The sequence below is a fragment of the Onychomys torridus genome, chromosome X (genome assembly GCF_903995425.1).
Source record: "Onychomys torridus chromosome X, mOncTor1.1, whole genome shotgun sequence".
Classification (NCBI taxonomy): domain Eukaryota; kingdom Metazoa; phylum Chordata; class Mammalia; order Rodentia; family Cricetidae; genus Onychomys; species Onychomys torridus.
Window position 1 is genome coordinate 130,290,163 of NC_050466.1, and position 27,816 is coordinate 130,317,978.

The 27,816-nt window shown below is 45.3% G+C and overlaps 1 protein-coding gene across 1 annotated transcript in view; it reads right to left on the reverse strand.

The window, feature by feature from the left end:
* Nucleotides 1-1,008: 1,008 nt before the first annotated feature.
* Gnl3l (G protein nucleolar 3 like) overlaps nucleotides 1,009-27,816 on the reverse strand; it is a 32,013-nt gene continuing 5,205 nt past the window's right edge. The window contains exons 3-16 of the mRNA XM_036175297.1: nucleotides 21,905-21,945; nucleotides 21,232-21,339; nucleotides 19,953-20,069; nucleotides 17,746-17,829; nucleotides 17,308-17,443; nucleotides 16,403-16,506; nucleotides 14,515-14,659; nucleotides 11,279-11,366; nucleotides 10,690-10,864; nucleotides 10,450-10,592; nucleotides 10,063-10,199; nucleotides 6,978-7,105; nucleotides 3,864-4,086; nucleotides 1,009-1,440 (exon numbers count right to left, since the gene is read on the reverse strand). Coding sequence (XP_036031190.1) covers nucleotides 1,358-1,440; nucleotides 3,864-4,086; nucleotides 6,978-7,105; nucleotides 10,063-10,199; nucleotides 10,450-10,592; nucleotides 10,690-10,864; nucleotides 11,279-11,366; nucleotides 14,515-14,659; nucleotides 16,403-16,506; nucleotides 17,308-17,443; nucleotides 17,746-17,829; nucleotides 19,953-20,069; nucleotides 21,232-21,339; nucleotides 21,905-21,945 — 1,712 coding nt within the window. The 3' untranslated portion in view covers nucleotides 1,009-1,357. The remainder of the gene's footprint in view (nucleotides 1,441-3,863; nucleotides 4,087-6,977; nucleotides 7,106-10,062; nucleotides 10,200-10,449; nucleotides 10,593-10,689; nucleotides 10,865-11,278; nucleotides 11,367-14,514; nucleotides 14,660-16,402; nucleotides 16,507-17,307; nucleotides 17,444-17,745; nucleotides 17,830-19,952; nucleotides 20,070-21,231; nucleotides 21,340-21,904; nucleotides 21,946-27,816) is intronic.

Here is a 27,816-nt window from a genome sequence, read left to right on the forward strand (position 1 = left end):
AGGATTTTAATTACATTCCTTTTAAACCTAGCACACCGACATTTAATGTTGGTTTGAGCACATTCAGTCAGCTTTCGAAGCATTATCCCTTCCTGGTAATGATGTACTGAAAGTTAAAGGAGCTAATTGATTCTCACAGATTGGTAGTTTATGCTCAGCCAGTATCTAACTCTGTCTGAAAAACACGGGTATGGTCTGCTTTCCCTGAACATCCTGCAGCCAATGGCTTTCCAACTCACTATGATAGGTATACCCCTTCTAGAATCTTCATCCCTCTTCCCACTCCCCAGACACTTCCAGAAACATAGAAGACTCACCACTGCGCTTCTCTACTTCTACGCTACCCAGATGAGGACCAACCTATTGATTTGGAAAATGCACAGCCAAGAGCCTTAGGGATGCCTAGGCACTGCGATCTTGTGGGGTGATAAAAACAGACAGGATCACCCATCCAGGGACACCACCACCACCGCCACCAGGTTTCTCAGCAGTCCATCCTTTAGAAGATTCATCTTCTCTAAGAGGTCAACCCTTACCAGCCTAACCCACAGAGTAGAACACAGGAATTGAGAGTACAGGTGACATTGCTAACACTTGGACTTTGCTTATTTGTATCTTTAATAATTAAAATTTTATTTATTTATTTACTATTGGTTTTTCAAGACAGAGTTTCTCTCTGTAGTCCTGGACCAAGCTGGCCTCGAATTCAGAGATCCGACTGCCTCTGCCTCCCAAGTGCTGGGATTAAAGGCATGCGCCCCCACCGCCCGGCCTCTACTTGTTGTGGGTTGTTTGTTTTATGGAGAAAGGTCTTGCCAGGTAGCCCAGGCTGTCCTGTAACTGCAATCCTCCCAAGTGTCAGGATTTCAGGTATGTAGCTACCATGCCAAGACTGTTTATACTTTATCTTGTAAAACACAGTGGGAGGTGGGAGTGGTGGCAAAAGCGTGTAACCCCACTACTTGGGAGGCTGAGTAAGCAAAGTGGGATCCAAAGCAAGACTCTTCCTCCAATGATAATAACAGATGGTGATAATGATAATAATAATAGTACAGCTTGGCAACAGAATGTTTGTCTAACATGTGTGACGACCTATGAGGCTCAATCCTTGGCACCACAAAAACAAACAAAAAGTCATTTTCCAAGACAGCAAGAATTAAATAGAGGGTATTGGGGTTTGGCAGTTCCAGACCTTTAAGACTCTTAACTGATGAGAATTGAGGGCACTGTGGCAGAAGATACATGGTGTGGGAGGTGTTCTTCTACTATGTAGGTACATCAGGGAGAATCGAACGACATCTGTATTCTCCCATCCCATAGGAAACAGTGTTTGCAGTATGAGGGGAAGACCAGCTGATCAGTCTCCAGCAGTGTCGTCACTGTGGCCAGAGAGGTCGAGGATAGACATCATGGAATCAGACAACTTACTGGCGATTTTATCTGTAGATGGAGAAAACAGGCAATATTTGGGTGTCTGGCTTGGCCAACAAAAGCCTGTCAGAGCCAGCTTATCACTAGCTTGGCCTCTATCAACCTTCCCATGGGCTCAGTTACCCATCTAATCATTCAGCAAAACTGATGGGCCATTCAAATTGCCATTCAACCTCACAAGTAGACCCATTCACTGTGGAGTGATCGCTCCAACATAGCTTCAACTCAGGGTTTCAGACTCATAGGATTTCAAGTATTTTTGTGTCTAAGTACCAAAAGAGTAACTTCTTCCTACTGTGTGAACTTAGTACTCCTCCATTACCCTACCCACCCCCAAATGAGCATTCATAGCAAAGGAGCGCCAGCAGTACTGGCTTTGAGCCTGAATGCTGACCACTCACAGCTCTCATCCACCAGACATACATGTACCTGAGGGTTCCCTGAGACTTCTCTAGGAAGCCTCTGCTGACTCCCCCTATCTCCAAGCTGGGTTAAGCTCCCTTGAAGTGCTTGCTATATATGCCCTCAGGGTGATGATTCGACACTGCCAGTGTCTGTTTTGTCTCCTCTCTCCTCCCTACCAAGACTTGGAAGTTAAGGGCAATCCATCCCTGGATTCCCAGGACTCTGTAGAGCCAGAAGAAGATGGCTATAAAATATAGCCTAGTTAAAAAGAGGAAATGTCACAGTCAATTAACCCTACCAACATTTGTATTTTGTTGTTCTGTTTTGAAACTGGGTTTCTTTGTGTAACAGCCCTGGCTGTCCTGGAACTTGCTTTGTAGACCAGAATGGCCTCGAACTCACAGAAACTTGCTTGCCTCTGCCTCCTGAGTGCTGGGATTAAAAACATGCACCACCACCATGACGTGGCTAAATTTGTATTTTATAACCACAGATACTGAAGAGTAAGCATACTTACCTTTATTAATTCACTAAAAAAACTGTTTTCTCACTCCTCAGTATCCTCAGAGGATAACAAACCACAGCTTTACTAAAAGCAATGTAGTTTCTTCACTTAACCTACACATATCCTCCTGCACATTGAGATTTCTTTTTTTTTGGTTTTTCGAGACAGGGTTTCTCCACGTAGTTTTGGTGCTTGTCCTGGAACTCACTCTGTAGCCCAGGCTGGCCTTGAACTCACAGAGATACGCCTGCCTCTGCCTCCGCCTCCCAAGTGCTGGGATTAAAGGCGTGCGCCACCACCGCCCGGCTGTCACATCTGTCTTAAGAAAGGCAAGAAATTAGCTTGGCAGTGGTGGCGTACACCTTTCATCCCAGCACTCGGGAGGTAGAGGGAGGTGGATCTCTGTGAGTTCAAAGCCAGCTTGGTCTACAGAGTGAGTTCCAGGACAGCCAGGGCTACACAAGGAAAAAAAAGGAGGGGGGCAAGAATTAACCAGCTGCCTATGGTGGGAAGCCTTAAGAGATTTTACTTTGTATCCTCTGGGATTCCAAATGCATTTCCTACTGATACAGTACAAATGAAAATACACATTCTGCCAGGTGTGGTGGCGCACGCCTTTAATCCCAGCACTCAGGAGGCAGAGGCAAGTGGATCTCTGTGAGTTCGAGGCCAGCCTGGGCTACAGCCAGAGCTATTATACAGAGAAACCCTGTCTCGAAAAACAAACCACCACCAACACACCCGCGCCCCCCAAAAAAGAAAATACATATTCTACCTTACACAGAGAAAACACACAAGAAATGTGGGACATGATACACAGGTGATGTCAGTAGTCCTACGAGTGTGGGCCCTAGAAATCTGCTTTAATAAACTCTCCAGACTGTAACATGAATTTTCAAAGGTCTTATTAATTAAAAAAAAAAAACAAAAACAGAGTCAGACATTGGTTGAAAAACTGAGAGATCAGAGAAATAGGACAAGCCACAGACAACCTCACCTCACTGACACCTCAGTCTCCAAAGAGAGGTTACTTCCTGTATACCCACGCCTATATGCCTTTCTGTTCTGCCATCTCATTTCCTCTCTCCGCCCAGCTACACCACTTCCTGTCTATCTGTACAGACCTCCAGACCTTTATGGTTAACTAGTGTTGGAATTTAAGGTGTGTGCCACCACACCTGGCTCTGTTCCCAGTGTGGCTTTGAACTCACAGAGATCCAGATGGATCTCTGACTCCCGAGTGACAGGATTAAAGGCTTGTGCTACCATTGCCTGACTTCTATGTTTACTATAGTGGCTGGCTTTTCCCTCTTATCCTCAGATAAACTTCATTGGGGTGCACAGATAAAATACCATCACACCAAATGACATTGATGTAAGCTAGAATTCTGAGAACCACTTGCCAGTCCATGAGATTCCTAACCCCATCCCTCCAGGCTTTCTAAGATGCTTATTCAAGAAGACCCGAACTCTGCCCCCAATCATGCATTTTCAGAGGATAGGAATGGCCTGGTACCCCTACCTGAACGCTTCTGCAATTTTTTCTTATTCTTCAAGGCAGATGCCAGAGCCTGGCCTTGTTGAAGTGGGTCTGTCTCCAGGATCCTCTGCAACATTGGGCGGCGGTCCACTGAACTGGCTTCCACTACACGATTGTTTTGGGGGCAATGGTGGTCCACATTGCGTTTAGGCCATCCCATCTGTTGACGGTTTGGTTTGGTACAATACCCAGTGAGGTTTCCAATCTGGGGAGGAAAAGAATAATGATGGGGTCTTGATCTCCAAACACTCCTGCAGAGAAGCCAAGGACAGGCTTGAGTAAGAAAGAATCTGGTGATGGCTCCACCATATCCTAACTGGTGCTTAGTTAGCCTACGAGACTCAATTTGTTCATGTGTCAAACATCAGTGAACACTGGGTAGCTTGCAGGGCTTTTTACAAGAATAATTTGAAAAGGAAAAGGAAACAGTGATAGCTTACACCTGTAATCTAGCAGTCAAGAGGCTGAGGCAAGATTGCCATAAGCGTAAGGTCAATCTGGACTACATGGTTTAGTTCTAGGTCAGTTTGGGCTACAGAGTAAGACTGTCTCAAAAAAACAAAAAAGGAGTCACTCCATTAGTAACAAGTCATAGTATGATGATCCTTTGTTGAAATAACCCAAGGCCTTACTCAGCTAGTATTCTTTTCCAAGACAGAGTTTCTTTGTGTAACAGCCTTGGCTGTCCTGGAACCAGCTCTGTAGACCAGACTGGCCTGGCTTCTGCCTCCCAAGTGCTGAGGTTAAAGGTATGCATCCCCATGACCCAGCTACAGCTAGTATTTTTCACACCCACTTCATGCCCGGCTGTGGGGGACAACCCTGGGAACAAAGAAATCAGTCAGATTTAGTTCTACCTTCAGTAAGTAACCAGGCTAAAACTAACTCAGAGCACGTTGTCTACCTACGGGGGTACTACAAAGGGTATCTGTGGGGCAGGTACGTGTGAGCAGTAAAAGCAAATATTAACAAAGCATTTACTATGTACCACCTACCAATCTAACATACAAATATACACATACCTAAGGAAATATGCATTCACATAAACATGGGTTAAGCAACTATGGGCCACATATATGGCGGTGGCCTGCCACAAACATCTTAGTTTATGTAAGTACACTCTAGGATATTTCCACAATGAAGACCTATCAAGGTAGGCATACTCACAGTCTCAGCACTCAGGAGGTAGAGGCAGGAGTTCAAAACCAATCTCAGTGACATTGAGTTTTGAAGGTTGCTAGGCTCCATAGGACTGTCTCAAAAATCCTAAAACACTGCACTTCTTAGAACACAGCCTTGCTGTTAAGCAGCACTATGTGACTATATTAACTCCTTTTGTATGTATTGCTAATCTCATTCCTGTTAAGAATGCACCTGAGGCCAGGTGGGCAGTGGCAGCGTACGCCTTTAATCCCAGCACTCGAGAGGCAGAGGCAGACAGATCTCTTTGAGTCCGAGGCCAGCCTGGGCTACAGAGCAAGCTCCAAAACAGGCTCCAAAACTACACAGAGAAACCCTGTCTTGAGTCCCAGAGCTAGCAAGTAAGCAGCAGAGTAAATTAAGACCCCAATAGCCTGGCTCTATAGCTTGTGAGTATAACCACCCACTGCCCTATAGTAGAGAAAAGGTAAGGTGGGGTGGTCTGAGCAAGCTACTAAGCTTAGTGACAAAGATAGCATTCACTACACAGTATGCCTGTACAGTATTTCTTGGGGGTTGTGTAACAAGGTGGCCTGCTGAGGGCCCTGGATTGAGTCTGGAATTTGAAGCACAAAAATGGGGGACTACTGTCAGTTTCTAAGAAATACACTATGTCCAGGAACTTATGGCTCAGTGGAAAGTATCATTTAGAAAGGTAGCCTTAAACAGACAAGTTTATAGATCTTTTTTTCTTTAGGCAACAGGAAACTTCTAGAACTATGTGAAGAAGGGAAGAGTGTGACTCCGGCCACTGCACAAGTTCAGACCCTACCTTCTACTATGTATTGACTAAAGGTGAGTTTCCTCCCTGGCCAACCCGAGCCCATTTCTTTCTGAATGATTATTCTCATTAGCATGGCAACAAGACATTTTTGTTAATAAATTTTTCCAGAAATTTTATCATCATGAAAAATAAAGGACAGCTCTTGAAGTAATCATGTGATACAATCTCTAAACCAATTTTAAGTGAGATAAGCCCAGAGCAATAGGAAAAGCATCTTCTATTTTAACTAGTTACTTGAGGCTGGATGTGGCTCAGTGGTGAAGGGCTTGCCCAGCACTCATGCTGTTGCCCAGAGAACTCAGCCTTCAAGATACAGCTTAAAGGTTCCCCGAGCACCTAACTAGTAGTATAGTTTAGGGCCCTTAGACACAGGCTGGTCTCTTATTATCACCCACCCCTAATCACTCCTCCTATGTGTCTGAAACGAAAGCTCAGGAGGAACAGGGTGACTGAAAAAAAGATAGTGGAAAAACATTCAGTCATACAATGCCATGAAGATCCTGTACAGCAAGCCATGGAGAAGTGTTGAAGTAGGGAGTGACAGGGTCAGACTAGGTTATGAGGAGCCACAGAATAGCCAGGCATAAAGACACATGCCTGTAATCTCGGCACTGGGCAGCTGGAAGGCAGGAGGATCGGGTGTTCAAAGCCAGCCTTGGCTACATGAGACCTTGTCTCAAATAGCAACAAAAGAAATTATGAAGCATATATACAGGTAAGTTGAGGACTAGAAGCATACTCTAGGATTACAGGAATCACAGAGATGAGAAATTTCGACCATGTCTCAAGAAATATGGTAAGGAATAGCTATGGGATTTGGTGACTAACAGCGTATGAGACCTGGATACTAGTCAAGGAAGGAGAATCATCTGCTAATTGAATAACTGGTGGCCAAGGTGGTGACACCTGTTCTGTGGACTGGAACCAGAGCTGTGAAAGCTGTTTGAAAGAGCTCCTTAGACATGTATGTCATTGTCTGGCAGAGAACACACCAGGTCAAGCATGCACAAGTCCATAGGAACTCAGACCTCACTACCCCAGGAGCGATATGTAGAAGGAAGTGACTGCTTCCCAGAACCCTGTGCAACTGTCATGAGGCTGTGGAGAAGTACCTTATAGACGGTGGTTTTATTTTCAATGGCATCTGCTATTTTCACCAGCGGAGAATGGAGCCACTTGACCTCCATTTCCTGTGGGTCCATGTCACCCAAAAGCTCATCGGATTCTCCCACGGCCAGGCCTTAAACACAAACACCATTGTTAGGATCCTGGCTCCCCCTTTGCTGCCAGCCCTCTGATCAGGCCTTGGCAAAAAAGGACATGAGGGAGTGGGGGTGAGGCTGTTTCTGCAGAGAGGATACATAACAAAGATTTAAAACCATGAATACTAATCCAGGTGGTGCATACCTGTAATCCCAGCACTTGGGAGGGTAAAACAGGAGGATCATGAGTTCAAGGCCAACCTGGGCTGTATGTTGAGACCCTGTCTCAAAATAAAAACAAAACAAAAGCATGAATATTATAGGACAATCGCCTGCTGGGAGTTAGCCTTAAGGCTTCAGCTTGCTCATGTGAGAAAAGGGAATTCCACAACTCTTATTCATAGGATTAAGGTAAAACCCAGCAGAGGGCACCTAATGCACTATGGCTCAAATGTGATGAAGGGAGCCATGAGGGTTCCCTTCCTAGGACCAGGCCTTTCTCCTCCTCCCTCCTGCCCCTTGCCTAGAACTGGCCTCCACTGCAACCCTCCCATTGCTTTGTGCCACATTACCCTCATATTTACATCTATCAACTTTATCCCACCCACTTCTCTGAATGTCCTAATTCCTATTCACTCTTCAAGATCCAACACTAGGACCAACTCCTCCAAATGCTTTTGACCCCTATCCTCTTTCCCATCCACCAAATCTCAACTACCTATAGTGATGACACTCCTCTTGTCCTTACAAATCCAGCCAGGGTCAAGTATCACCAGTAGAACATGAGTTCAAATCCCTCTCAACTGCCCACTTGACAGATTCAGAAATTAAATTCAGCAAGAAGGCTGACTTGCCTGAAGCCACACATGGAATAAACTAGAAGTCAGGCAAGTCTTCTTGTCCTCTTTTATAATCCAGGACTTTAGAGGACCCAGAGAAGAACATGAGAGGCCTTCAAAAAAAAAAAAAAAAAAAACAGAAATAAAACTTTGAGCCAAGCAGAGCTTTCTCAGCTGTTCCCAAATGTATGACCAGAGAGCCCTGGGCAGAGCAGAGAATGAAGTAGGAACCACAAGCCAAGGCAACAAACAGTATCTAAGGGCAGAAGCCTACTCACCAGTTTTAGCAAGTCCTAACTCCATATACTCAGACAGCATCTACACAGCATAGATTTACTATATGCCAGGATCTATTTCTCTATATCTTTTACTCCTTTTGGGGTGCTGAGAGTCAAACCAGGGCCTTGTGAATGCTATGCATGAGCTGAACCACTGACCTATATCCCGGTCCTCTTTTACAAATTAAATAATTCTACACGATACCCTTATGGAGTGGGGCTACTGTTCTTACTTTACAAAAGATATCACTGAGACAGGGTGAAGTGAACAGACTTGTTCAGTATCACATAACTAATGGGAAACAAAACTTGGATTTAGGGGTTGGGGATTTAGCTCAGTGGTAGAGTACTTGCCTAGCAAGCGCAAGGCCCTGGGTTCAATCCTCAGCTCAAACAACAACAACAAAAACCCTTGGATTTATTTAATTGCAGGCAGCTCATACTGATAACCACTTCTCTACTCTGAGGGACTTAAGGCAATAGAAGAGGAAAGCTGGTGCCACGGCCAGTGCTGCCTACTACTGCTATATGCCCTTTAGCAAATGTGACTCTTTCTGACACAGGGTCTCACTATGGAGCTCTGGCTGGCTTGGAACGCATAGAGATCACCTGCTTCTGCCTCTCAGGTAGTGGGATTAAAGGCATGTTCCACCACACCTAGTAACTATAATCTTTGATTCACTCAGATATCTCACTAGCCAATGGTGATAAGAAAATCTAAGGATGCTGAGAAGATCCAAGGGCAGCCAAGTATGGTGGCATATACCAATACTCAAGAACCTGATGGGACAGAATTCCCTAAAGTTCAAAGCCAGACTAGGCTATATAGTGAGCACCAGGTCAATCAACGCTACACAGTAAAATCCTGTCTAAAAAAGCCTAGAGCACCTGTAGGTGTAGCTCAGTGGTAGAGTGCCTGTCTAGCCTGCACAAGGCCCTGGGTTTAATCCTCAACATCGCTTTTTTTTAAGCCTAAGGCAATAGGATGGAGAATAGGGAGAAGGACCATTTGGTGATTTGATTTGGCTGGGATTACAGACCCATGCAAACATACACCCCAAAGAAGGAATTTTTGAGCCTTTATAATCCAGCACTCAGGAGGTAGAGGTAGTCAGATCACTGAGTTCATGGCCAGCCTGGTCTACATAATGAGTTATAGTCAGCCAAGGGCTACATAGTGAGACCTGTCTCAAAAACATGCCCCTCCACACATACAAAGGGCTTTTTTAAAGGGACCTTTCTTTCTTTCTTTCTTTTTCTTTCTTTCTTTCTTTTTTTTTTTGGAGAGAGGGTTTCTCTGTGTAGTTTTGGTTCCTGTCCTGAATCTCGCTCTATAGACCAGGCTGGCCTTGAACTCACAGAGACCCACCTGGCTCTGCCTCCCAAGTGCTGGGATTAAAGATGTGTGCTACCACTGCCTGGCTTAAAGGGATATTTCAACCTAAAAGAAAGAAATGGAGCCCGGCGGTGGTGGCGCACGCCTTTAATCCCAGCACTCGGAAGGCAGAACCAGGTGGATCTCTGTGAGTTCCAGGCCAGCCTGGGCTACAGAGTGAGTTCCAGGCCAGGCACCAAAACTACACAGAGAAACCCTGTCTCGAAAAACCAAAAAAAAAAAAAAAAAAAAAAAAAAGAAAGAAAGAAAGAAAGAAAAGAAATGGAGTCTCACTTCCAAAGAACCTAAAGGAGTACTAGTTGGTCACCAAATTTACCAAATTTTTACCGCCCAAACTAGAATTTTCTACCTTACAGGACAGTGAATAAAATTTAACACCAAGCCCCAAGGGGCCCCAGGGAAGGAGAGATCGAATGTGTGATGTGACAAGAGGTCTGGGTTCTAGTGGAACAAAACTAGTTGCCCCACCCATCCACACTTACATTCCATGGTGTCTTCATTGGCCTGCTCAGTATCTTCAATATCAAAGACCTCAGTCATCTCCTTAACAATCTCGGCACTGAGATGGGTGGGCAGAGTGTGAGTAGGTGGTGGTGGGGTATAGAAGCTGATCTTTCCACTAGATGGGAGAGAAGAGGAGGTCAGTGGTGATGTCGCTGAGAACAAATACCCTATCAAAAGCGGACGTGGGATGAGAAATCCACTCAATGGCTTTCCAAACAATGTGTTGAGCTGCTCCATAACCACTAGGCACAGAGTACAAAGAAGGCATGACCAGTTCTTCGGCTGTCCCCTACCTTGGGACCCAGGAAGTCAGGCTGTCCCACTGGGATCAGTGAACGCCACCTCTTACTCTAGCCCTTCCTCACCTCACCCAGTCAGCCAAGACAGCTTTGGCAGCCTGCTCTTGACTATATACACCTCCCTTCTTCTTCTTTCCTAAGCGGTGAGCCACAGCAGTCAAAAAGTGCTCAGTAGTCTGGAATCCAGAGACACCATAATAGTTGGAAATCTAGCAAAATTGAAGGAGAAAAGCCATGAGAACAAGTGAAGGACCTTTGAAGTAGTGGGATAGGGGACCTTGCTCCACTGAGGACCCTGCTCCATACCTCCTCCAGGTTGCAGCGCTGAAGGATGGTCTCCACCGGGGTCACAGGATCTGCCAGCTTCTGCACATGGACACAATTACGCAGGATGGTGCCCACCTCTGAATTGGGTCCTGGGACAATGCCTGGAGCATCCAGCAGCCTGATGAACTTGTCTAAGTAGACTTCCTGCATAAATCTGGAGAGAGAAAAATAAGGCCCAGCTGTACCTGAGGGCTAGTCACAAATGTTGGGCCTGGAGAGGTTGGAGAGAGGTAAAGGAAAGAGAGGGAAGGTATAATTTAGATGAAGTGGAGAGATGTAGGACCAGTGGGATCTGAGGTGCTATAGAGCAAGTCTCTTTCACTGGGGACTTAGGATCTCAGGCAAGTTTCTGACTCTCTGGGTCTCAGTTGCAGTTGTTATGAAAGACCCAGCAGCCAACACCTGGGATGGGCTAGGTAAATGAGGGCTATTAGTAGGATTCCTAAACCCACAGTCTGAATCAGAGGATGGTCCGCAATTAGAAAAGGGGCAGGGGCTGAAGGTACGTGAGCTATGATGGAATGGTCACGTCAAGGATTTGTGAAGCAGGGAAGTGGACAGATCTTACTTTGTGATGCCAGGAACAGCTCCCACACTACATGCACGGCTGCGCTTCAGGCTATTGATCAGACTGCTCTTTCCCACATTGGGAAGGCCTGCAAAGTAGGAACAGAATACTCAGGGCAGGAAGTGCTCACAGGAATTCAGGCCAGCCTGCTTAAGAAAGGGCCTGGCGGAGGCAGTAACCAGGTCATGGACAAGCCAAGAGTAGAGTCTGGCCTCCTGTCTTCCCACCCTGACCCTGGCCAAGTCTCTACAGGGTATTTCTAGTTCGCTCCTCCTTTTGCTGTCGTTCTAGGCCTACAGGGCCCTCTCTCTAGATGTGCAGTCTACCTCCCACCACAACCAGCCTGGAGAGGTGCTCCATATAAGGAAGGCCTCACAGACATGACCCAACAGAAGGTGGAATCAAGTGTTGAAACAGACCATCTGTTCTGACATGTAATTCCCCTGGGAGAAGGGACAACTCTCCAGAAGCCCCTCTCTACACAGCTGTCTTCGCCTGGGGAATCTATGTAGTTGAGCACCTGTGCACCACTCTCAGGCTAGGGCTGTCTTTGTGAGTTTCTCTCTCCCTGGATGTCATTCTTACTGCCCTCTATGTGTACTAAAGTATACCAGTATGTACTACTCTGCTGTGGATAGTGCTCTATGTAAATAAAGTTCTGATTGGCCAGTGGCCAGGCAGGAAGTATAGGCGGGACAAGAGAGAAGAGAATTCTGGGAAGTAGAAGGCTGGGGAGACACCGCCAGCTGCCGCCATGAAAAGCAACATGTAAAGACACTGGTAAGCCACAAGCCATGTGGCAAAGTATAGTCTAACAGAAATGGGTTAATTTAAGATAGAAGAAACAGATAACAAGAAGCCTGCCACGGCCATACAGTTTCTAAACAATGTAAGTTTCTGTGTGCTTTCTTGGTTGGGTCTGAGTGACTGTGGGACTGGCAGGTAAGAGAGATTTGTCCTGACTGGGCCAGGTAGAAAAACTCCAACTACACTACTCTCTCACATGTGTGCCTGGGAAGATCTGGGTACTTGCCTGGAAGTCTATATACCTCTATGTGTCTCTTGGTCATTTTCATTTCAAATGTGACTGCTTTTCCCTTTTCCTTTTTTTGTTTTTCGAGACAGGGTTTCTCTGTGTAGCATTGTGCCTTTCCTAGAGCTCACTGTGTAGACCAGGCTGGCCTCGAACTCACAGAGATCCGCCTGGCTCTGCCTCCCGAGTGCTGGGATTAAAGGCTTTCGCCACCACCGCCCGGCTGCTTTTCCCCTTCATTGGACCTCTCCCTGAACTGCTCTCATAGCTCTGTGTCTATGCATCTAAAAAGTTCTTTCTCATTCTGGACACCATGTTTTCTGATTCTCTCCACCCCACCAATTCCCCATCTGACCACATGGTTACTATGTTCCTTCTCGCTGGAGTTTGTCTACAGAAATGTGCCCATCTGTGTTTCATTATGGCCTTGTTTTTCTGTCTTTAATTCTCTCTATACAAACATCTCTGTCTCATTACAGACATGTCTGTTTCTCCATGATTCTAGCTTGCATCACACAGTTACAGTGTATCTGGGCACATGTAGTGTCCCTGTGGCTTATTTGCTCTGGGGAAAGAGAGACAGTAGTGTGAGTGTGGAAGAATTTGATCTGGATATTTTGCCTGAGTCTGTCTGTGCCTATAGATGTATCTCTTCCAGGCCTGTACATGACTCCATGCATAGGGATTTACATGTTCTTGAGGATCTGTATGTGTGTGGAAGCCTATGTTGTATGTTCCTTTGCGTCTATAACTATCTCTTTCTTTCCAACTGAGATCATTCCTGTAATGTTTACTTGATATGAGCATCTACACAAGTACATATGCCCAGTGTCTGTTCTTTTTTTAAATAATTTATATATATATATATATATATATATATATATATATATATATATATATCTGTGTGAGGGTGTGGGATCCTCCAAAACTGGAGTTACAGACAGTTGTGAGTTGTCATGTGGCTTCTGGGAATTGAACTCAGGACCTCTGGAAGAGCAGTCAGTGTTCTTAACCTCTGAGCCATCTCTCCAGCCCCATGCCTGTTCTTCTTTACCATGCCTTCTACAGATCTCTCTACACACTTTGTTTCCTGTTATTTTTAGCACCGAGGATTGAACCCTGGGTCTCACACATACTAGGGAAGCCTCCCACCACTGAGCAACACTCTCAGCTTCTTTTACTTTTTTATGAATCAAGGTCTCACTAAGTTACTTAAAGCTGGCCTTGAACTCAAACTTTCCATCTTCCAAAGCAGCTAGCATTACAGGTCTGGGTCACCAAGTCTGGCCACATAATTGTTTATAATGTCCCTTTCTCTGAGGTGATACATCCTTCTCTCTCGCTCTCTTTAAGATTTATTTATTTATTTATTATGTACACAGTATTCTGTTTGTATGTATGTCTGCACACCAGAAGAGGACGCCAGATCTCATTACAGATGGTTGTGAGCCACCATGTGGTTGCTGGGAATTGAACTCAGGACCTCTGGAAGAGCAGTCAGTGCTCTTAACCTCTGAGTCATCTCTCCAGCCCTAATCTTTTTTTTTTTTTTTGGAGATAGGGTTTCTCTGTAGCCTTGGAGCCTGTCCTGGACTAGCTCTGTAGACCAGGCTGGTCTCGAACTCACAGAGATCCACCTGCCTCTGCCTCCCGAGTGCTGGGATTAAAGCTGTGCGCCACCACCGCCCCTTCACTCTCTTTTTGATTATCACTTCAATTTGTCCTTTTCATTCCCCATCCACTTTGTAATCTGGCCTCCCTGTTCTTTTGGTGTGCTGTCTATTCAAGTTTTCTGTCCAGTTCTCTTCAGTATCTCAAGCTGAGACTCTTTCCTTCCCTGATGATCTTTGTCTGCCTCTCAATTGCCCCAATCCCCTTTCACCCCCTTCTACAGTACTGTGGATTTCAGAAAGACCCACATTTAAGCCTCTGCTCCGCCTTATTTCCTTTGGTGGGTCTCACTGTTCTCATCTGTAAGAGGTGGGTGGACCACACTTCCTCCCATAGCTCTGACAGACTGTAGTGTTTTCGCATCTTATCTGGTTCTAACGGTGGTGAATCTGAATATGCCTTCCCAGGCCCACTAGCCAAACTGCAAATTGCAAAGCCACTCCTAAACCCCTCTTCTCTTCCCCAAAGAAACAACACAAAATTCCAAACCCTGTCCCTCCTTCCTTGCCCATGCTAATTTGCGCAGCCTTACCTACAACCCCCACTCGAATGTGGGTACGCACTTCCCCAAGGCGGCAATAGTTCCCCAGGACCCTCATGAGGTTTTCAGCTCCAAAACAGGCTTTGCTTTTCAACAGCGACTCAGAAGCCTGGTCCACTGGCACTTTACACCGAGTCTGAAAATGAGGGATATTACAAAATGGGGCATCAGGTGGGAGATAGACTCTACGCTCACATTGCCAACCTGCAGAGGAATATTCAGAACCACCCTGGGATCACAAATCTCATTGAGACAGGGTTTCTCTGTGTAGCCTTGGCTGTCCTGGAACTTGCTCTGTAAATCAGGCTGGCCTTGGACTCAGAGAGATTCATCTGCCTCTGCCTCCCAAGTGCTGGGACTAAGTTGTTGTGTCTTTATTTCTCCAATATCCTCTGTTCCTTCTCCTGCCTCAACATACATGACTTTTGCCTCCTAGGCATGTTACAGAAACATGAAGACATCCTAGAATGAGGCAAGCTAGGTTTCATTTCATTTCTAGCTCTCTCATTCACAGGACTATGAGGAAAAGCCTATTTCCCTTCCCAGGACCTTTGTGTCTCATACACACAAAAGGAAAGTCTGCCTCTCTGCCTGTGCAGAGAGGGTGCCTGGTCCAAAGCTGATCTTCCCTTGACCTCTCACACAGAACAAGACCATCCCAATGTCCCTACTTTTATTTTTGATGTGTGGAGGGGTGGAGCCACAAAATTATGTTAGACATACTATGTTGGCAGGAGTGTAGGGAAAGAAGCCCTCTTCACACATCCATCTACCCAAGTGGGAAGATGATTACTTGGCATAGCTATTATAAAGGATCATTTGTCAGTGTCTTAAGAAAACATCAAAAGCATAAGGCCTATGTATGACCTAGCCATACCATTGCCCAGTACTTAGCTTACACCAACACTTGTCTACATGCCAAGGAGATACATGCAAACAGATTAACATAAACACTGCTTAAATAATAAAAACCTGGAAAATAGGGGCTCAGTGGTAGAATATCTGTCTACACAGGCAAGAGGCTCTGTGCTCCAATCTTAGCACTGCAAAAAAAGTACAAAACTGAAAAACTTGTCCCCCAATAACCACTTTACCTCCCCCCAAAAAACCAACATTACTGTAATACTTCAGTATTTTATAAGTATTCTACATTGATATCAACGGGAGCTATTTTGCTGTGTTTGGGTTTCTTTTAAAAGATTTATCTATTTAAAATGTATTTAGTTACTAAAGTCGTGGTAGTGGCACACACCTTCAATCTCAGCACTCAGAATGCAAAGGCAGGTGGATCTCTGAGTTTGAGACCAGCATGGTATACAGAGAGTTCCAGAACAGCCAGGGCTACACAGAAAAACCCTGCCTTGAAAAGAAAACAAAACAAAAAAATTTTATTTATTTTTATGTATATGAGTGTTTTGCCTGTATGTATGTCTGTGCACCACATGCATGCCTATTATCTTGAGAGGTCAGAAGAGGGTGTCAAATCCCCTGGAACTGGAGTTACAGATGGTTGTGAGCTGCCATGTAAGTGGTGGGTATTGAACCTGGGTCCTCTGGAAACAAGTGCTCTTAACCTCTGCACCATCATCTCTCCAGCCTCCTACGTCTTGTTTTGAAGAGGGGGAAATGAATAGTTTTTTGAAGCATTAACAAGTAGTTAACTCTATTTCCCAGATGTCCTATAGACAGTATACATTACTGTTTCCTCACAGCCAGGAAAAAGCATGCTTTCTGAAGAGCAGTAATACAGGAAAAAGTAAAGTAAAATGAAAATTAACAAGTCACCCACTAGAGGAAACACTTCAAAGTTGACAGCCCAATCCAAATCCTAACACCTGCAATCTTGGCCCCATACCACAATGAAAGAGGCCAAGCTTACCAAGTTTTTGACCTGATGCTGGGTGCTGGCTTTGAAAGCCACGGTTGGCAGCTCATTCTGAAGGTACTCCAGCCATTTTTCCACAATCTCCTTGGGAACCAGGTCTGGGAAAAACAGAAACAGATGGGACTTGTAAGAACATTATTTCCATGGCTTCCCCCAAGCCACACACCCATGTCTAGGCCTACCTCCTACTAACAGACCTCTCCTCTTGCCCTAACTGTCCCTGCCAATCCCCAGGATGGAGCTACAAATGACAATTTGATCCGCAGGACAAGTCAGCCCTCCCTGAGAAGGCTGACTCTCTTGAAGACAATATGTAAAGAAGCAGTTTTGTCCCAGACATCCCCCTTGCATTGCAAAGTGCCCAAATATCTTATTCCCATTCCCTTTCCCAATCACTCCAGGATGGGATAAGTGTCAAGAATGGCTGAGCTGTGAAGTGCTGATGATACAAAGCTGTGAGACTGAGGTGCTCGTGTCCTGTTTACTACCAGAGAAATCCAAGTTCTCACGAGTGACATGAGCTATCAGCTATCATGAAGAAAACAGCAAAAATAGGGTAAGACTAACACCTCAGTGAGTCCCAAGCCGTGTGCTCTCTTGTCCCAATCTTTGAGTTCCAGTTTGTGGGGACAGGGCTCCATGACCAGCCACAGAACTTGCTCAAAATTGAAAGGAAAGGGGGCAGGAAGGTAAACAGGCTCAGATTCTAGCCCCAATCTGTGCTACATTCTCTATGTGTCTGTGTGGATACCAGACAATATTTCTGCCTTTGGAAATCTGAACAAGATTTCCTCTGAATGGCTATTCTGAAAGCCACTGAGTTGCTGGGTCTCAGTATTTAATCTGAGCTACCCTTAACTTAACCCTTCCCTGCCTTCCCCAATCCTTCCAAAACCTACCAATCTTATTCAAGACCAAGACCAGCTTCTTGTTGCCTTCTGCTCGAAGGACAGTGTCCTCCATCTGGAAACAGCGGCAGCCCAATGGGTCTCTGGCATCCAGGACTTCCAGAATCACATCAGAGTACTCTACTACCTGCAGGACAGAAGATACAAAGGAAGAAGGCTGAGGATGGACTGGGTAGTAGTCTCCATTTCAGTAAGAGAAAAAACAGAAATGAAGACATGAAAAGGCACTGAGGTCCCCACCAAAGGGGTTTAAGAAATGGATACTTGTTATGTAGCTTAAGTCTATACTCTCAACATTTATGATGATGAGACAAAGGGCCTGTAAGGAGTTCAAGGCTTGGAATACACAGTGAATTCTAGGTTAGCCTAGGCTAAAGAATAAGATCCATCTAAAAACAAAACAAAGAAGAAAAAAATGAATCCTCCTACCTTACGAAACTCCTTGTAATAGGCCTTCCGTGTAGCCTCATCATCCAACTGAGGAAACATATTTAATTCCTGCAAAACTTCCTCCTAAAGGAGGGGCAAAAGCATAATAATCTATGAGGAAAAGGGCAAGTAGATGCAAAAAGGGAGGGAAAAGAAGAGGGGAAGAGAAGGAAGGAGGGAAGATACACAAGAACCAACAAGGCTTTTGATGAGCACAGGAAGCTGGAGGATACATGTGAGTCCCAGACCACCTAAAAGTAGCACTGAGTGGGCCAACACAAAGGCTCAGCTCAGCCACTCAAAGTGCTCACTGTGAAGTCTGCTGATCTGAGTTCAATTCCTGGAACCATGGTGGAAGGACACAACTGACTCCAGAGAGGTATTCGGTGACCTCCATACACATGCATTCTCTCTCTCTCTCTCTCTCTCTCTCTCTCTCTCTCTCTCTCTCTCTCACTCACACACACACACACACACACACACACACACACACACACACTAATAATAAATAAGTTTTATTTTTTTTAAAGTAGCACTGCCAACAACCAAAAATGCTGGGAAACTAGAAAAGTAGAGAGATCCATGGGATCTGTGTGTATTCCTATGTGTTCATGTGCATTTGAACACCAGCCAAATGCCTGCTTGTTCACAAGAGTGTGGAAAAGGCAAGATAAAAGAGGAAGGTGTGAAAAAATAACCTATGAGGCACATGGGACCAGGAAACAAAACTTTTACTGGAGTCATCGAGGGCCGTCAGAGCTGCAAGTGCACACTGTGCTTGCGAGACAACAGACTCCAGAAAGGGGAAAAGGGTACCCACAAGGGACATAGTCTGCGTCTGCTCCTCTGTCTCAGGCTTCGCTTCATATGCTCCCTCCTAGAGCACCCCCAGCCATACCTCTCCTGGTTGCTAGCCCCACTGGCACTCCCTCCTTAGGCTCAAGCTTGGGAGAGGCCTTCGCCACAGATGTGTGGTCACAGGCATGCTGCAAAGCAGCCCCCTTTCTCCACAGATGTGTGGTCACAGGCATGCTGCAAAGCAGCCCCCTTTCTCTACAGATGTGTGGTCACAGGCATGCTGCAAAGCAGCCCCCTTTCTCCACAGATGTGTGGTCACAGGCATGCTGCAAAGCAGCCCCCTTTCTCCACAGATGTGTGGTCACAGGCATGCTGCAAAGCAGCCCCCTTTCTCCACAGATGTGTGGTCACAGGCATGCTGCAAAGCAGCCCCCTTTCTCTACAGATGTGTGGTCACAGGCATGCTGCAAAGCAGCCCCCTTTCTCCACAGATGTGTGGTCACAGGCATGCTGCAAAGCAGCCCCCTTTCTCCACAGATGTGTGGTCACAGGCATGCTGCAAAGCAGCCCCCTTTCTCCACAGATGTGTGGTCACAGGCATGCTGCAAAGCAGCCCCCTTTCTCCACAGATGTGTGGTCACAGGCATGCTGCAAAGCAGCCCCCTTTCTCCACAGATGTGTGGTCACAGGCATGCTGCAAAGCAGCCCCCTTTCTCCACAGATGTGTGGTCACAGGCATGCTGCAAAGCAGCCCCCTTTCTCCACAGATGTGTGGTCACAGGCATGCTGCAAAGCAGCCCCCTTTCTCTACAGATGTGTGGTCACAGGCATGCTGCAAAGCAGCCCCCTTTCTCCACAGATGTGTGGTCACAGGCATGCTGCAAAGCAGCCCCCTTTCTCTACAGATGTGTGGTCACAGGCATGCTGCAAAGCAGCCCCCTTTCTCTACAGATGTGTGGTCACAGGCATGCTGCAAAGCAGCCCCCTTTCTCCACAGATGTGTGGTCACAGGCATGCTGCAAAGCAGCCCCCTTTCTCTACAGATGTGTGGTCACAGGCATGCTGCAAAGCAGCCCCCTTTCTCCACAGATGTGTGGTCACAGGCATGCTGCAAAGCAGCCCCCTTTCTCTACAGATGTGTGGTCACAGGCATGCTGCAAAGCAGCCCCCTTTCTCTACAGATGTGTGGTCACAGGCATGCTGCAAAGCAGCCCCCTTTCCCCCTCTTATCTCAGCACTCTCTCCCAACTGCTTTCCTCCTCTGCACTCATCCCTTTCCTCCGCTGACCTTATACTTTCTCTCCCTCTCTTTCTTCTTGACACGGGGTTCACTATACAGCCATTTCTTCCTCTACAGCAAAACAGCAACCCACTCCAATCCCAGCCAGCAGCAAGAGGTACTCTCTTACCTTGTGTTCAAACTCCTCCTGACGTTTCTGGACATCCTGGCAATAGCTCTCAATGGTCCTGTGTCTTTGTCTCTCTTGCTCCCGGGCAACCTGCTGCTTCTCCCTCATCTCTTCAACCTAATAAATAAACATGCACTGTGACTAGAACTGAGTCCATCTGCTGTCCACAGGAAAAGGACAGATAGGAGAACAGAGTATTTGAGAAGAAAAACACAGAGAAACTAGGGGAAGGGGAATGGCAGAGACAAATTACAAGAAGAGCTGGGTGTAGTGGCATACAGCTGCAAGTCCAGCGACTTGAGAGGCTAAGGCAGAAGAACTGCCATTAGGTCAGGGCCAGCCAGGACCACATACTGGACTCTGGGCCACCAGGCCAGCCAGAGCTATATAGCAAGACCCTCTATCATTCAAGCCAGTCTCAAACAAAAACAAAAAAGGACTAGCAAGGTGGCTCCAGGGGTAAAATGTCTTGCCATGCAAGCCTGACAACGTGAGTTCAATCCCTGGAATCTATGGTGGAAGGAGAGAACTCACTCCAAAAGTTGTCCTCTGACCTCTACATATCCACCATGATGGCCGGGGGTGAGGGGGGCCTGCACTTGCTCCCTCCCACCACCACCTCCACCACAAATAAGAAAAAAGGATAGCAATTAAAATTACTAAGAGTTGAAAAGACTAAAAGAACGAAAAATAAAAGAGTACCTGGGAAGCAGAGAGAGAAGCATTCTAAATGGAAAACACTCAAGTCCAAAGAAGGACAAGGTCACAGGATGTACCGAGCACAAAGAGAGCTGCCACACTGGCACACACTACTACTCAGGGTTTGAGGGGGAAGAATTTTATGAGCCCAAGCATTCAAGGCCAGCCTGGGCAACAAAGCAAGATCATGCCTCAGCCAACCAAGAAAACAGGGAAAAGGCAGCAAGAGACTGCAAAGGGCTAGTCACAGAAGAAGGAGACATCCAAGAATGGGAGACACAAAGTCAAAATGAGAGAGCTTTAAGGAAAGCATGGTCTCAAATGGGATACAGGGGTTGTAGAGGAAAGGCCAGCAGCAGAGGTTTGAGTGGAACACTAGGAACAAAAGCCAGACAGCAATGAACTGGGAGGGTAGAACAAGGTGAGCAAATGGAAAACTTAAAACCAGTATCAATGTATCCTGCCTCACTCCCCCAACCCCCAACCACAAAGAGCATTAAGAAGCTCTGCCCTTCCACCCAACACTTATGCAGATCACATATTCAAACCAGGCATCACTCCCCAAAGACAAAAAGCTCACCCTTTTCTTCTTTAACTCAGCCTCCCGACTGGCATGATCATTGCCATGAACAAACTGGGGAGCAGATGATGGTCTGGATGTTACTTTCTTCCCATTCTGCCTTGCAGGCTGATTACCAAATGTGGTAAGAAAAGAAAAAATAAGTATAGTTCACGAATCCATGGAAAACACTTTAGAGTCAGAGGAACAGGGGAATGTAGCCTGGATGTGGGTTCTGCCCAGAAATCTGCTTGTTTAGCTAGGACAAGACCCTTCTCCACTAGCCAGGCAGGGCTGATAGGAAAGTGGTGAGGACAAGGGCAGCCAGGATGGTTTTCCTGACAAACAGGTCATGGGACCCACAGCACCAAGACCTGAGCACTTGTCAAAAATACAAATTTAGGGGCTGAGTGTGTGTGGCTCATTGGTAGAGCACTTACCTGGTATGCTCAAGGCCCTGAATTTGATACCAAAATACACAGAGATGACAATCATCCCTAACAAGTAACCCAAGCACAAAGCAGTCTATAGCTTTTGGAAGGAACTTCATATATGCAGGTGACTGCTGCGGGCATGAGTGGCAGAAAAAGGCAGATCTGTTCATCCCAATGAGGTACTTTGTCCAGAGTCACCCGATAACTACTGAACTGAGCTCCAACAATACACACATCACCTGAAGGGAAGGCCCACTTACCTTCTTACAGCCTTTGGAACCTTTACCTGGTTTTTTGTTTTCTGGAAAAAAAAAAAAAAGAGAGAGAGAGATTGTTAAGCTTTAATCAGAATGCCAGACTAACTAGGAAATTTAGAGGCCTTGGAAGCCATGTCTGTCCAGATCCAGTGAGCTACAGATGGCAAAGTCAGTGCCAAGAGGAAGTAACTAGGTATAACACTTGGAGAATTATTTCCGTGCAAACTTCATAAATTACTAATGGAATTCTATTGAGCGACCCAAATTTGTAGCTACCTCTCCTCACCACTCCCAAAGTCCTGCTTAGGACACTTGTGAAACACACCTCTGGGCATGTCTCTAGGGTTGTTTCCAGAGAGGCTGAAATATGGGTTGCTGTGGGATGTTCTGTATGTCAAATGTGTTGCTCTGATTGGTTAATAAATAAAACACTGATTGGCCAGTAGTCAGGCAGGAAGTATAGGCGGGGACAAACAAAAAAGAGAATTCTGAAAAACAGAAGGCTGAGGGAGAGAGACACTGCCAGCCGCCACCATGACAAGGGAGATGTAAGGTACTGGTAAGCCACAAACCACATGGCAAAGTATAGATTAATAGAAATAGGTTAATTTAAGATAGAAAAAGTAGATAACAAGAAGCCTGCCATGCCATACAGTTTGTAAACAGTATAAGTCTCTGTGTGTTTACGTAGCTGGGTCTGAGCGGCTGTGGGACTGGCGGGTAAGAGAGATTTGTTCTGACTATGGGCCAGGCAAAAAAACTCTAGCTACAGTGGGTAGTATCATCCCATGGACTAGAGTCCCAGCCTGAATCAAAGGGGGAAAAAGACAGAAGCCAGCATTAGGCACATCCAATAATTTTTTAAAAAGTAGGGGTTGGAGATTTAGCTCAGTAGTAGAGCATTTGCCTAGCAAGTGCCAGGCCCTGGGTTTGGTCCTTAGCTCCAGGAAAAAATAAATAAATAACTCCACCATCGTCCCCAGGTGGGATGGAGGTTCAGAGAAAAAAAAAACTGGATGCTTCTCACATGCATCTGTAATTGTGTACTCAACTCACATACATACACATAATTAAAGAAATAGAAATATTTTTGGTTAAAAAAAAAAAAGATCCAGGAAGTCGCAAAGCTACACAGGGAAACCCTGTCTGGGGGGGGGAGCCTTCTTTTTCTTTTTGGTATTTTGAAACAAGGTTTCTCTGTAGCTTTGGAGCCTGTCCTGGACTAGCTCTGTAGACCAGGCTGGCCTCGAACTCACAGAGATCCTCCCAAATGCGTGCGCCACCACCGCCCAGCAAAAATTCTTTACCTTAAAGATAGGCTTAAGGTTTCAGATTGGAAAGGTACATGGGGCATCAAGATTAAAATATGGGTGCCCTGGTTGGTTTTCTGGTCAAATTGAGACAAGCTGGAGAAAAGGAAACTACAACTGAGAAAATGTCTCCCTAAGATCTGGCTGTAGGGCATTTTCTTAATTAGGGATAAGGAGGGCCCAGTCCATAGTGGATGGTGCCATCCCTGCGCTCATGGTCCTGGGTTCTACAAGAAAGCATGCTGAGCAAGCTATGTGGAACATGCCAGTAGGCGGCACCCATCCATGGCTCTGCTTCAGCTCCTGCCTCCAGATTCCTGCCCTGCTTGAGTTCCTGTCCTGACTTATTTATTATTCAATGATGACTTCGTGAATGGAACACATAAGCTGAAATAAACCTTTTCCTTCCCATGTTGCTTTCGGTAATGGCATTTTATCACAGCAATAGAAACCAAAGACATTGGATTTAGTCTGGGGATTTAGTTCTGTAGTGAATTAAATGCTCAACATACAAAGATCTGGGTTCTAGCCCCAGTAGTACCAAAAAAGAAAAAGATAAACAACAAAAAACTTTCATCCTAGCATATCCTGATAAAATTTGTGACCTCCGTGGATAAAGAGAAAAGTTTTAGGATGGGCAAAGTGGTGGCACACACCTTTAATCTAAGTACTCAGAAGGCAGAGGCAGGCAGATCTCTGAGTTTGGGGCCAGCTTGGTCTACATAGCAAGTTCCAGGACAGTCAAGGCTACACTGAGAAACCCTGTCTCAAAAAAAAACCCAAAAGAAAAAAAAAGTAAAAAGAAAAGTTTTACAAGTATCCAAATAAAGGTTCCCAACAAACAAACAAAAAAAAGCAGACTCTGAACACTTGACAGAGAAGCCAGTCCAGTTGAGGGGTTGAGTACCTGTCATCCAAAGCACTTTTCATCAGAAGTGTCTCAGATTTTGATTTTTTGAGTTTGGAATGTTTACATTATAAACAATGAGCTATCATAAGGGAAGAGCTGGAGATGTGGCTCAGTTGATACAGTACTTGTACACAGCCTTGGGTTCTTTATCTGACACCCAAAAAAACCAGCACGGTGGTACACATCTATAATATCAGTGCTAGGGAGGTAGAGACAGGAGAACTAGAAATTCAATGTAACTCCTTGGATATGTAGTGAGATCAAGACCAGTCTAGGCTACTCTTGGGGGAAGTGAGCCAAGTTAAACTATGGAATTAATTTATGTTTCACATACACCTTAAACACAAAAGCTAAAGTTAATTTTCAATAATTCTGTGCATGTAACAAAATTTCACAGCACAGAATTTTTTACTTGAGATATCATGTGGGCATGCAAGAAGTTTCAAGGTTAAAGCATTAGATTAGGATGTTCAATAAGTCCTGGGGAAAGGGACTGACTGTGTCCCAAGCCAAAATCCTCTATCTGATCACTCTTATGTAAAAGGATTTCCTTTCTGGCAAACCACTGTCAAAAACTAAAACTTACAGGCTATGGTAGACAATGTATTCAACATGTTCAAGACCCAAGTGAGAGTGGGGTAGGAAGAAGAGGGAAATGGGAGAGTAGGAGGAGATAAAAGCCAAAATTAAATCAGAATAAAGGATGCAAAGTAAAGAAAACAAACTATGGGCTTGGGGATTTAGCTCAGTGGTAGAGTGCTCGCCTAACAAGTGCAAGGCCCTGGGTTTGATCCTCAGCTCAAAAAAAAAAAAAAAAAAAAAAAAGAAAAAAAGAAAAAAGAAAGAAAACAAAATACAGTTAAACAGGAACTAGATTAAAACTTATTAATAGATCTAAGAAAATTGGTGATGTGGCTGAGAACTGTAACTTAAAACCAAGAAGAATAACCCAAGGAACTAGCTCAGATCTAAGACATCAATTTCAACAAACTCCAAGAATCAAGAGATGGACACTGGAAAACCAAATGCATGAAATGTGCTACAAGTCTCACTCTGGATGGGTAGGATCAAGAAAGCTAGTATTTAACTTTGGCAACCCAGTAGAGAAAGACAAATTTTAATCATGCTATTAGTTTAGCAAAAAGTGGGAAGGAAGAGAAAACAATAAATGTATAATAAGATGGTAGAAATTTGACTAGAATATAGTTGCCATAACAAATGTGAATGTGTCAAGTTTCCCTGGGGGCAGGATGACAACACAGTCTCATAATGTAGCCCAGGCTTGTCTTGAACTTGCAGCAATCTTCCTGCCTCAGCCTCCCAAGTGCTGGGAATACAGGCAATTTCCCTATCTGAAAACAAAATAGAACTCAAGTCTGCTTTACTTCCAAAACACTTAGCTGCAACAAAAGGAATGTGACGGCTAGAATGAACTAGGTCTCGGTATTTTTACTCAACAATTTCCATCTCCCTAACTTCCCTGGTGATGGGGCCCTAGCACTGATGTCAGCATGGAAAAGACATCACTTAAAGGAAAGCATCTACTTCAAAGAGAAGAAGGAAGAGTGGCAACAGAAATGGGAGAAAGGGATACAGTCGGTCACTACTCAGCACCACAACACTCAGGATCCTCTGGTCATTGCCTTTACTACAGTTCCTAAGGAGAAACACCTACCACTATGTAGCTGGCAGGTCAGAGTTCTGATTCTGACTCAACACCCACCTAGCTATACAATTTTGAAGAACTGTTTTTGTTTTAGAAAGGTGAGTCATACTATTTCATCCAGACTGGTTTGAAACTCTGGCTCAAGTAATTCACCTGCCTCAGTCTCCTCAGTAGCTGGAGCTACACAGCTAAAAAAAAAATTAATTCCTAAGGACCATTGCCTGCATCTACTAACAGCTAGGCCTAAAATCATCAACTCTCCTATCAGTATCCAGCACAGATCCACCCCTTAAATTACTTCTGTCTTCCATACTCTCCCCACCCAAATGTCCCTGGTATATGCACAGTTGCACTGACTTCATCTGTCTCCTTCCTCCTCTTCCCTGGCAGCTAACTACCTTGATGTCCTCTGGAACTCCTGTACATAAGGGGTCAGCACTCTCAGATGTCTTTAGCCTCTCCTCAGGAACAACTGGCCAACCTCCTGCCCTCAGTCTTGGCTCTCCCAACCAGAAACCTTTACTTTGAACATTTTTCAAAAGATGGATGTTCTTTCTAGCACATTAATCTTAAAACCAGAAGATACAGATGTACCTCAGACTCACCATTGTCAGACTGGAACCACATGACCCCTCTTGTTAGAAAGGGAAAAAATACAATAAAATCCCTGCTGCTCTTCTGGGGTCCCCATCATTCTGCTGTGTCTGTCACTGAAGAGTCCCCTTTCCTCGTTTATGGAAATGCATTGCTTCGTTTTTCCAAACAAGTTCAGTCACCATCCACTTGGAGGTTACCAGGTAGCCCTTCCTTGATATCCTCACCTCTAAGGATCTCCACGCCATCTCAGCCACCCAACCATTCATTCATATGACTACATTGAAGGGGACACCACCTAGTGAACCAGACTTCTGAAAGTAGTCTCAGACACCACTCTCCTTGTTTATGTGTCTTCTCTTCATGTTTATGTGTCCAGTCTCCCAGATACACAAACCTTTTATGCAGTCCTTATTCATCCAGCCACATCCTGTCCAGCTCCTCTCCCCTCCGTTGCGCCACCAGGATACCTTTACTAGTGCTTATTAATCAACTGGTCAGCAAGCAGGCTGCTCTGCCGCCTACACTTACAATTATAAGCTTTTGGGTTTGGGACTTTTTTAAGTTTCTGAGATAGGGTCTCACTTTTTATCCCAGGCTGGCCTCAGACTCACAGCAATTCTCCTGTTTCAGCATCCCCAGTGGTGGGATTATAGATATTAATCTCCACATCCAGCTAACAGTTTGCTTTTTTATTTTGCATGTGGGTATGGATGTGATGCACGTGATGCACATGTGTGTTTGCATGTGTGGGGCACATGTAGATATAGAGGTACATGTGGCTGTTGAGGCCCAAAGTTCACAACACATGTCTTCTTCAATTGCTCTCTCAGGGTCTCTCAATTGAACCTAGAGCTCACTGATTTGGGTAGCCTTACCTAGCTGGCTTGCCCATGGGGACTGCTATCTCTGCCTCTGGAGCACAGGGATAACAAGAGGCTGCCATGCCTGCCAGCTTTTATGTGGGTCCTGGGGATTCAAACTCTAGTCCTCATACTTACATGGAAGGCACTTTATCCAATAAGCCATCTCCCCAGCCTAGATTTTTTTTTCTTTTTTGAGATGCATCTCAATATGCAACTCAGACTGGCCTAAAACTTGCAGAAATCCTGCTTCTGTCTCCAGCATGCTAAGATTAAAGGTAAGAATCACCATGCTTGGTCACAGTAAACTTTTTAAATTATAAAACACAACCTCCTTTAAATGACCATTCAAAACTGATCAACTAAAATTGCATTGGGGGTAAAGTTCAGGTATAGATCTAGTACACACAAGGTCCTGGGTTTTAATACCCAGCACCACAGAAAACGTAGCTAAATACTCTGTAAGACTCCCACAGCAGAGCATGGTGACTCTGCCTGTAATCTCAGCCCTTGGGAGGCAGAGGTAGGAGAGATGCTGTAAGTTCCAGGCTATTTATATTGTGAGTTGGGGC